This window comes from Rhinopithecus bieti, unplaced genomic scaffold (assembly GCF_001698545.2).
Source record: "Rhinopithecus bieti isolate Rb0 unplaced genomic scaffold, ASM169854v2 scaffold_64276, whole genome shotgun sequence".
NCBI lineage: Eukaryota > Metazoa > Chordata > Mammalia > Primates > Cercopithecidae > Rhinopithecus > Rhinopithecus bieti.
Genome location: NW_016824314.1, coordinates 93592 through 104931, shown reverse-complemented (window position 1 = coordinate 104931; position 11340 = coordinate 93592). Strand labels below are relative to the sequence as shown.

Sequence of the window (11340 nt, the reverse complement as noted above, 5' to 3'; positions counted from 1 at the left end):
TATGCAGCCATAAAAAAGGATGAGTTTGCGTCCTTTGTAGGGACATGGATGCAGCTGGAAACCATCATTCTTAGCAAACTATCACAAGAAGAGAAAACCAAACACCGCATGTTCTCACTCATAGGTGGGAACTGAACAATGAGATCACTTGGACTCGGGAAGGGGAACATCACACACTGGGGCCTATCATGGGGAGGGGGGAGGGGGGAGGGATTGCATTGGGGAGTTATACATGATATAAATGATGAATTGATGGGTGCTGACGAGTTGATGGGTGCAGCACACCAACAAGGCACAAATATACATATGTAACAAACCTGCACGTTATGCACATGTACCCTAGAACTTAAAGTATAGTAAGAAAAAAAAAAAAAAAAAAAAAAAAGACATAGCTTCCTGAGCTGGAGTGTGAACGGAGCCACCCAGGAGCCCTGGATCACGGAGGACTGAGCTGCTCAGAAAGGTGTGCCTGGAGGCAGCTTACCTGGATGGCAATGGGGACGATCTTGTTGGCTAGGTTCTTATACAGCAAGCAGATGGGAGCGGCCAGGAACTGGAGTGTGCAGGGGTCTGTTTTGTTGGCATCGATACCATCCAGTAGCTCAAAGTCCACGATGAAAATGTTCCCTTGCTGCAGGAGGCAGAGAGATGTGTCCAAATCAGGCTAAGCAGATGGGCCAAAAATCAGGCCTGAGGAAAGAGTGATGATCTCTGGGGCCCCCTCTCCCTTTCCTGTGACTCAGCGGAGTTTAGAATGTGTCAAAGGCTGATTGATTCACATGGAGGGTGTTCACAGGTTGTGGTAGTTCGGGGTAAGGTGAAGGAATGGCAGCAGCTCACTCTGCATTTGTAGTGTCTGAAACCTGCTTGACTGGCAGGAAAGATGAGAGACCGCACTGAGTGTCAGATTATAAGAAGAAAGGAGAGGTTAGGTGAAATAGATGTGACCAGTTAAATGTCAAAAAATGATGTTGCCGGACTCTACACAGAGGTCAAAACTGGGCGAATTCAACCCCAGTCAGAGCCAGGACAGGGATCTCCCTTGGGAGGAAGAGACAGGAAGCAGGGCAGGGCTGTCCACCGGGTCGGGTAGGGAGGCTGCAGGTGAAGGGAGAGGGGGTTCTGCATGGGCAGGGGAATCTACAGGAGTTGAGGGGGGTCTCCAGGAGGTAGGGAAGGTCTGCGGGGGTGGGAATGAGTGTATGGCGGGAGAGGGGCTGCAGAAGCAGAGGGGGAAGGGGCAGTGGCTGGGGAGGTGGGGGTGGTCTGCAGGGTTGGCCTGTTGTGCCCTGGTCTGAGACTGGCGACACAGGCGGGTCATTGGTGTAAATTCATCGGGCTTGCTGACCCTCGGATCCGTGCCCTTTTCTGTAGGGATTAACACCCCTCGACACACAACAAGCGTGCCCGTGAAATGGGAGGCGGGCGACCGCTGCGAAGAGGGGCCCCTAGGAACGCCAGGTGCAGGGCAGGCCTGCTGGGCCGGGAACGCAGCGCTTAGGCCGGGGGTATGGCCGCTCCTTCTGAAGCCTTTTGTTTCCTGAGTGATGACGGAAAGGGTGAGGGTCCCGACTGCGGAGGGGTCAGGGTCTACTCCGCCTGGAGACATCCAGAGCGCCCCGCTACAGCTTCACCGATCGCGCCCGCGCGCAGGACCCCCGGGCTGCTCGGCGGCACGCAGGACTGAAGCCACCCACGCAGGACGAAGCCATCCACCCAGGACGGCGGGAACTCGGAGCCTGGCCACCGCCCTCCTCCTTTGTGTCGTTTGACACCAGGGATCAGCTCTGAGCATCTGTCGCGATGGCAGGGGGCCGGGGGGCGGGGAAACGGGGACCTTTCCCGCGGAGGCGCTCAGGGCACCTTGTGTTGGGGAAGGAGGCAGGTGGAGACCCTCGGGCTGGTCAGGCACATTGGTGTCTTGCCTTCTAGGACGACGGCTGGACAGCTGGACTTTGAGAGCTGAAGTGACCATCAGACTCTACCCAGAAGGAATGGCTGCTAATCCAATCTTGAGACCACCCAGGCTGGTGAACGTGATACTGGGAACAGGAGGCCTGGGATTTGGGGCCACTGCCTGCAGCATTTCTCTGTTATTCCAGGCCTCCCTTGCATCTTTCTGGAAAACGAGGGGCAGGCCTATCTCTCAGTTCTGACGTTTTAGAATTCTGCTGCTGACACTGGAGTTCTTGCCTGTCTAGAGTCCCTGTCCCCTCTGGTCAGCATATTCCATTCTCCTGGCCATGGGCACGGGCTCACAGAATCAGTGAGGCCCGAGGATGGCCTAAGACATCTGCTGGGAGTGTTAGGAAACAGGGTCTTTCTTGCTGGGAGTGGGTGGTGTTTGCTAAGCTGGTGGAAGGTAAATCTGAAGCTGCTGGCGATCATTCTTTACCTCCAGGTAAGGAAACCCTCCTAAGGAAAAATCCACCAGAGGCAGAGGATTGAGACATGGAGAGAGAGAGAGACAGTGCAGGGGATGATCTGAGCCCTGTTCTGGTCCCAAATGAGTTAGCATTGCTTTTTACTGTTGCCTGAGCCAATAGAGTTCTTGGATTAAACCAGATGGAGTTGATTTTTGTAATCTGAAACCAAAGAATCCAAATACAAAGACTAAGAACTCAAACAAACTTGAGCTGTAACACTGAATCAATACCAACAACAGGGATACGATTTCCCTATTCATGTTCCAGAAAATAAATGTACATTTTACAAAACAATGTAGGCATTTTTAGTAGGCCACAAGCTTGCTGTAGATCACTAAGGTGATTGTGGGGATTAAGAATCATGCTGGTGTGTAGGAAATGGGACGGTGTGTGTGTTAAGAGTCTAGTCAGTGTCCCAGCTACTCGGGAGGCTGAGGTAGGAGAATGGCCTAAACCCGGGAGGCGGAGCTTGCAGTGAGCTGAGATCCGGCCACTGCACTCCAGCCTGGGCGACAGAGGGAGACTCCCACTCAAACAAAACAAAAACAAAACAAAACAAAACAAACAAAAAAAAAAGCGTCTAGTCAGTGAGGGATAGGTCAGCTCAAAGGAAAGGCAACCCATAACCCATGTGCCCTGGAGGTGGCCAGGACTCCCTGTGGGAGGCTGTTGCCCTGCCCAAGTGCTGAGGACGGCCACTCCTTGGCTGCTGGTTGCACAGATGGCTGCTCAGAGTCTTCCAATTCTAGGATTCTATATGGCTTAATCTCTATGATCTCTGACTTGAAGTTTGAAACCTATAGCCACCGAATCAATGTTACTAAGTCTAGCAATTCAGTCCACTCAGGAACACAGATGCTGTCTCAGTGTATGGGGTATTGTAACTGTGAGCTGTTCACATGACCAGGAAGTGTTCTGGGCCTGGTTGGGTGCAGGAGGAGGAGGAGGTTAGGAAGCACTGCCTGCACTGGGGCAGAAGACTTGTCCAGGGACTTCAGCTGGGTGGGTGACCCTCTAGATTCAGATGGGCCAGGTACTGGGGCTGTAGGTTTATCTCTAAAGGGCACCAACCATCCCTCTCCAACTAGGACCCCAGGGTAAGCTGAGCTTAAAAGACTGGAAGCAGCAGAGGCCACCTGGACACCTGGGCACAGGCAGCAGGGCCTGGGTGGCAGAAGGCCCCGTCACACTGGTTCCATGGGGAAGAGGCAGGCTGATGGGCTAGCACCTGTTGCTGGGCCCCACCAGATTCAGATGGAGCTGGTTTGAACTTCTGTCTCAAGACTAGGTCAGCCTTGCAGCCGTAGGCAGCTGAGTCTGCAGGTGAGGATGGGGAGGAGGGTGCGACAGGGGCACAGGCAGCAGCATTTCTAACGAGAAAGTCAAACATTCTGTTGGGTTTCTCCTCGTGCCCCTTTTTTATTCTCACACAAGATCTACTTCTTTCTCCAGTGTTCTCCCCTTTGCAAGGTGGGTGATAACTGATGACTGTGTATATAAAGCACCTGTCACAATGCCTGTCCCACCACAGGCCCCTAATCAAGGATAGCTCCTGTAATTATTGATACTGATAGTGAAAATATTGACATTATGTTCCCAGACTTGAGCATCATGGAGAAACATTCCACGCAATTCCTCCTCTGATGTTGTACAAGACAGTCTGCATAATGCCCAGGACCCTGGCTGACACTGCTGCCAGGAAAAGGAAGTGGCTGCTCCAGGCCAGATGGGCCTGCAGTTAGTGTCTTGGGGGTCTATGAGCATTGGCCAGGAGGAAGTGGCTTCCACCTGACAGACTGTGACCTTGACCACTTCCCCAGCCCATCAACCCCTACCTGGACCTCCTGCTCCAAGCTGAGCTGTCGCTCCAGGCTGCACTCCACCATCTCCGTGGTCACCGGGAGCTTCTCCGGCAGCTCTGTGCAGCGCCGGATCAACACAGGGTTGCAGCCATTCAGGAACTGGTAGCCAAACATCAGGTCTTCCTGCCAATGATTCATGACTCGCTCTACCAGGAGAGAAGCGAGGCCCACCCTGAGCTCTGAGCAGAGGGCAGACAGGGCCATGGCCCTCCTGACCTCACCTGACCTCTGCAGAGCAGAGTCCCTGCTTGGTCTCCTCCCCCAAGATGGATGTGCCCTCCCTGGATGGGCACAGCTCCAACTGCTGCCCCCTGCCCATCACTGGGTCAGGCTGTGGCACCATCTCATCATCCCTGAGCTGGCCCTTAGTGGCTCAGAAGCCTCCCGGGGCACCCGTCTCTCATGAACTCAGGTTCTTCAGCCCAGCATGGATAGTCCAGGATGAAAGGAGGAGGGGCGTGGAGGAGAGTCCCTGGGGGCAGTTTTCCAAGTTTGGTTCCCCATGTCCTGATTTCAGCACCTCTTCTTGTCCAGCCATTTCTGCCTCCTTAACGTCCTTCCCATGCCATGACTGGCCACTATAAAGCTAGTGCTCTCACCAAACACATCCTAATCCAAAGGAACCCAAAGTTGCTTTCGTGTAAATGCCTAAAACACAAGCCAAGTTCTGCCTTTGCTCTGGTCAGAAGCACAAACGATTGATTTGTGCCAAGAAAAAGTTCTGATACTTTTCAGATTTTGATGGTGAAATGAGGTCGAGGGTACTGCAGCTTGAATATCTGAGGAGGAGAAACCACTGGGCACAAGTGTGACCACAGTGTGGAGTGTAGGGGGTGCCGGCCAGGGTGGCATGGTGGCAGCGAGGCCCACATGCTGCAGCAGGCAGGAAAGCCCTTGTCAATTTCGTGGTAAGTCTCAGACAAAAGAGCAGCATCCCCTGTCCCCAGCACCACTAGAGCCCCCAGAGGCACACTCACCAGAAATAGTGTTGCTGATCTTGACAAAGATTTTCTCAAAGTCGGCAAAGTCATTCCAGGAAGACTGGAACATGTGCATGAAGCGGTTGATGAACAGGTTCTCCATCCTGCAGACCAGGAGAGAGGTCACCTTGTACACACCAGCCATGCCTCCCTCTGCAGAGCCCCTTCACAGTGAGCTCTCAGAGGTCCTCACAACACACCCCCCCACGGCCCCAGGCAGCTCTGCAGAGAAAGGTGATTGGCTTTTCAGAACCAGGATAGAAACTGGCATCTATACGGGATGCTGTTCCTACTGCACCTCACCTGTCGAACAGACAGGCCAGTACCCTCCAGAATAGCCTACAGTGCCTTGAATTCCATTCACACATGTGTTCATTCATTCATTCATTCACTCATCAGGCACTTGCTGTCCCCCACTCAGTGGACCAGTCCCTGAGAAAGCTTCCAGGAACAGAGATCCAGCTGCTGTACTGTGTTGCCTGGATTTTGGGAACACGAACAGTTCAATTGACTTGAAAACTCATTTATTTTCTGCTAAATGGCTCCATGCTTGGTGCTGAGGACAGAAGTTTCCAAATGCTCACTGCACAAGACAAGAAAATAGAAACCCAAGGCCAGAGCTTGCTAAATTCAGAACGCAGGTTGCAGGTACCAAGGAGTGAGATGTGTGTGTGAGCAACCCCCAGGGCTTCCTGGAGGAGGCAGGGTGTGGGATGGGTCCAGGAAAGCTGGAAAAGAGGGGAGAGGCTTCCCAGGCTTCCTCCATTGCCCTGCAGGGTGCAGCACAGGAGCGTGGGAATGCTGCCTAGTGTTCACCATGACACAGGCTGCCTCAGTTTCTCTCTCTGGCACACAAAAGACGGAGATTAACAAGTTAGCCTGTTTCCTCCCCACTGTCAGTGCTCAATCACTGCCCACTCTTCAGCCTTGACTCTGGCTGCCCCTCAGAGCTCAGGCCTTTGCCTTGGGCCTTTGCACATATGTTTCCTTCAGGCTGGAATGCTTGGTGCCCCTTTCTTTTCTGCTGTGGACTAAATTGTGCCCCCCAAATTCGCATGTTGAAGCCCTGACCCCCAGTGTGATGGCATTAGGAGGTGGGGCCTTTGGGAGGTGAGTAGGGTTAAGATGAGGTCACGAGGGTGGGGCACCCATGATGGGATTAGCGTCCTCCTAAGAAAAGGAAGGCACCAGAGGGCTTATTCATGCCCTGTCCCCATCTCTCCTCTGTCACGTGACCATACTATGGGAACACAGAGAGACATCTGCAAGCTGGGAAGAGGGCCCTCGCCAGCAAGTGGATTGGCCGGCACCCTGATCTTGGACTTCTAGCCTCCAGAGCTGTGAGAGACAAATGTCTGCAGTTTAAGCCATCTGGTCTGTGGTATTTTGATGTGGCTGTCCCAATAGGCTATGCCATTCTCCTACTGCGCATATGGGGTGAGTGTGTCTGGAGGGCTCACTGGAGTGATGCTGTCTCTGTTCATTTCCTCTGTAGCTCTTACTGCAGCTTAGGTGCAAACTCATGTGTGTGAATCGGTGCCCACTGCCCTATGCATGCTGAGGGCACGGTCATGCCTGCACTTTATTCAGCATTGAGCCCAGGCCTCCTAGTGTCCAGAGGGGCTCATGCAGCATCGCCTCGTGGACTAAAAGGTGATCTCACCTGGTGCAGGGGATTGTGCCCGGGGCATTCCTCCAGTGGCTCCTCTTCCTGCCTACCCCCGAGGAGGCAGCCCTACGTGGCCAGGATCCCCCACTTCTCAGGTGGAGTCTGGCTGGGTCTGAGCTGTAGACACACACACCTTGTCATGGGGAAATCTGGGGAGTCAGGGACCTCCCCACATCCTCCTGATCCAGCAGAATCAGAGAATGGAGGCTGGGGAGAGCCTGGCTGATGGTACACAGGGCTTGGTGACATCCCAGCTCTGTCGTACCAGGGGAATTACCCTGTGACCATGCATGAAGGCAGCAAACTGGAGCAACCACACGGGGGATCTCTTAGGATAAGGAGGAGACACTGGGGGTCTCTCCTGCTTGCCCTGCCAGGCCTAGGGGCGCATCCAAGCAGAACAGCAATCCCTTTCCATTCTTCCTTAGCTTAGCAAATGCTTCTCTCCTTTGTCCTGGCTATCCTGGGTCTCCGAGGAGGCCATGATGCTCAGGAGAGGGTACTGGGACCACAAGGCTGGAAGCCTTTGTGAGTACTGTTTTTTTCTCCTCATGTGTCAGGACAAAAAAGCAGCCTGCAGGTGGCCAAGAGGGTGTACTGCTGGAAGTTGCCATGGCACAGTCTGGGCAGTGTGGCCGGCTTTGTGATGGGCTGCATACAGTAGGTGCTCAGTGCTACAGCAACCTGGAGCTGTCGAATAATGCCAGCATCATCTTCCAGTCCTTCTGGTACCTTCTCCACTTGGATCCAGCCCCTCATGGGGAAGGAGGGGCTTTTACCCAGATTCTTGCTACAGCCTTCCAGGGAGGCCACTGTGGCTTCACCAAGGCTACGACCAGCAGCCAGGCACTGGAATACCCAGAGAAGTTTCTTTCAGCCTTGCTGCCTCCTTCCTCCCCCAGCACCTCTTGTCAGCTGAGTGTCCTGGGCTAGGAACGCTTGTCAAACTAGAGGAGTAAACCTCACTGTAGCATCTGGTGTCAGTCTGGGTGGGGAAAAGAACTTATTTCTGGGAGATGAGAGTCCTTCCCAAGCCCTGAGAGCCCTGTAGGGCCTGAAGATGGCCCAGCACCAGATGGTGCTCCAGAAAGAGGTCCTATGTTGGGGTGCCTGAGGTCCCAGGTGGTCGATCCCCCCTGTTCTTTGGAGGAACCAGGAGTGAGTCACCATCTCCCCAGCTGGGTCTGTTTGACCTCAAAACAGGAGGTTTGCTCTGAAAACAGGGTGGGTGTGGCAGTTCTCAGAGGAAGCCACAGATCCAGGAAGAAGTGGAGTTAGGAGGAACATATTTGCGTGTCATCTAGAGGCAAAATATTTCTATATCCTTACAGATAACTGGAATATTCAGGGCTTCAAAGATCCGCTTTTGTAAAAAGAAGGAACCTGCAGGCCAGAGAGGGCACCAGGTAAGGTCACAAGCAGGTAACAGCCACCTTGATCACCTGGTCTCGGGGTGGTGACCGAGCTTTCTCCTGAACCTTCAGCTTTCTCCTGTGTCAAACTGTGGTCCAAACTGGGCACCAGCTGTTGGCCGTGTGCCAGGTGAGCCCCAGCCCTCGCCCCTACTTCTCCCAGGACCGGCCTCATTTCTGTACTGTTCCTCCTCACTCGAAGGAAACTCTCTTTCTCAATTTCCTTTAACAAGGCCATGGAGGTTCACCTGACCTCTGTCTCCCTGCTTTTTCCTTCTGCTAATAGCTTTTCCATTTTTCATGCCACAGTTGTGCTGTGCAGGGCAGGGGCAAAGCCTGCTGAGGAGGGCTGGCCCCCTTCCAGGCACAGCAGGTGGCTAGGAGGAACTGCGTGCCAGAGTTACTCAGAAGCAGCCAGGAAACCAAGCTGTCCCCAGCCAGAGGTTTAACAGGGAAGGCCTCCTCGGTGATTTCAGCCAGGAGTTTCAGTTTCCTGCCAGTGGGCACTGAGTTTAACCCACACTAGGGGGTGAGTGTAGCCATCAGATTTTAACAAGGGCCCCAGGGGATTCTGACGCAAGCTATACTTTGACAACCACTGCTGAAGAGGTTGCAATATTTTCCAAATTAATTTGACTACAGAACAGATCGTTTTTGTTGAGGGAAACATGACTTCATGTTTTGTATTAACTCTTGGTCTCATTTTATGACGCCTTTTTAACAACAATATGATGCTACCTTAGCAAATAACATTGAAATTTTCTAGCCTTGTCTAAATTTTAGATGGAATTTCCCCCCTACATTTTCCAAACAAATTTATTTTACAATGGGACCCATCTCTGATTTCATAACAAAATGTAATGAAAGTCAGTACGTTTTATAGGCATCAGTTAATAGGAGAGGATTATTTTGAAAATTTCCAAGGATTTCAGAGGTTTTAGGGTAGCATTTGGGAAGTTAAGTGGGAGAATTCTACTTGTGTCACAGGAAAAGCGGTTCCTATGAGTGCTTTGGTGACGGGGCCAAATGGTTTCTGAGCTGGGATGACGATAAGAGGGGATGGGGTCTTCTTCCCATATACAAACCCACGCTTTGCTTTCCAATGCCAGGCCAGCAGGCTCCCTCCTCTTCCCGCCTCTCTTTCCTTCGCCATCACTTCTCCCGACACCCAGCCTGGGCCCTCACTCTTCCTGGTGCTCCGGAGTCCCTCCCTTCCTCCACACGCACTCTGCCCTTCCACTGAGCTCAGGGCCCTTATCTCCTGGCCTGGCCCCTCTGCAGTCTTCCTTGCCTGGGGGACTATAGCTCCTTCCCTGCACCCCTGGTGCCTTTTGTTTTTGTCTTTTGAGACAGGGTCTCACTCTGTTGTCCAGGCGGGAGTTCAGTGGCGCAGATCACTGCAGCTTCCACCTCCCCGGCTCAAACGATCCTCCCGCTCGGGCCTTCTAGAACACTGGGATTACAGGCGTGAGCCTCCGCACCCACTCCCTACCCTCATCCCCCTTCAGGATGCTGCCATCCATGTAGCTGGGTCGCCTGGAGCACAGGGCATGTGGCCGGCCTGTGGGGCTGGGGCAGGGCCGGTGGGAGGGGCTGCCCTCAGAGCGCATCCCCCAGGCCTCTGCCTGCCCCCAGGCCCCCTCTCCCCCGTCCTTTACCAGGAGTCCCTCGACACCTTCTCCGCTCAGCGCCGCTGCACAGCTCCCTCAACCCAACCCCTGGACTCAACTTCGCCCCAGCCTCCTTCGTGCCCAGCGTCCCTTGTAAATGACCCACCGAGCCGGGCGCCCCGCGTTCTCTCTCGGCCTCTCCCCAGTGGCCTGCTCTCCGCCCGCCGGCGCTCGCCCGGCCTCCCTGCCTCCGTGCCTTCACCTGACCGCAAAGGCGGCCAGGGCAACTTCCGCGCGGCTTGACTGTCACGGCTCCCTATTTATCCCTGGACGTGGGAAACTCGGGCTCATAGCGCCTCTACTTACACTGCGGCACAGACTGGCGCTTCCTATGCGGCCTTCACCGGAAGACACCCCTGGGGTCCTGGGGTGAGGGCGGGGTCCTGGGGTGAGGGCGGCTCCATCCGAGACCCTTTCCGGAGCTGCTCCCGCCCATTCTCATAGAGGGAAATAACAGGGCGTGGGAGCCGCCACCCCTCGCCCCCACCTCTTCCAGGACCGGCCGCATATCTGCACTGTCCTGCCCCACTAGGAAGGAAACTCTCTTTCTCAATTTCCTTTAACGGGGACATTGTCTTTTCAGCCCTGCCACCCCCTGCAGTTGTCTTCCAGGCTGCAAACAGGGTGTGGGGTGGTGAACACATCAACTGCTCCTCCCTCCGCACCACCAGGAAATTTCGCAAACCACTTGGCTCTCGGCGGCCTGGCCTCGCCACACCTGTGCCCACAGTCTCTCTCCGCTGCTGTCCCCTGTGCCATTCTCCAGGTCCCACGTACCTCTCTGCCTGGGCCCAGTAAGACCTGGACAGATGGCCCACGGCTGCAAAGCCTTCCTGGGCCCCATCAGAGAGAATGCCCAGGTGGAGCGAGGGTCCCCTGCCCACCCCGCAAGCGCAGGGGCCCTTCCAAGAGTGCGGCCCTAGGCCGGTGTGTGATGGTGGAGATGGGGTCCCAGAGGGCCTGAACCAAGAATGGAGAAGACTAAGGCTGTCTTTAGGGAGAAACTTCTCTGAGGGTCTGATGTATGCGGTCCCATTTTAATCTCATAACAACCCTGAGGAGGAGCTGGGGCCGGGTCTCATTGTTCATTTGAGGACACTGATGCTCCGGGAACTTAGATGACTTCCCTAGGGTCCCCCCCACCCTCACCGGCCCAGAGCCCTCTCCCAGGCACCCCTCATCCCTACAATGGCTCCTCTAAGCTGCTTCCTTGTGGTCCAGCCCCCTTGGCTCAGCTCCTCAAATGCAGGGACACCTCTTCTCTCCCCAGCAGACCTCAAGGGTCTCCATCCACTGTGCCGGCACAGAGGCGGTGCTCAGA

General features: G+C 54.4%; 1 protein-coding gene across 1 annotated transcript in view; it reads right to left on the bottom strand.

The window, feature by feature from the left end:
* The window catches only part of ALOX5 (arachidonate 5-lipoxygenase), a 65518-nt gene that overhangs the window by 21932 nt on the left and 32246 nt on the right, over window positions 1-11340 (bottom strand). Inside the window, exons 5-7 of the mRNA XM_017862228.1 lie at window positions 5266-5372; window positions 4262-4434; window positions 485-631 (exon numbers count right to left, since the gene is read on the bottom strand). Of these exons, the coding sequence (XP_017717717.1) occupies window positions 485-631; window positions 4262-4434; window positions 5266-5372 (427 nt within the window). The remainder of the gene's footprint in view (window positions 1-484; window positions 632-4261; window positions 4435-5265; window positions 5373-11340) is intronic.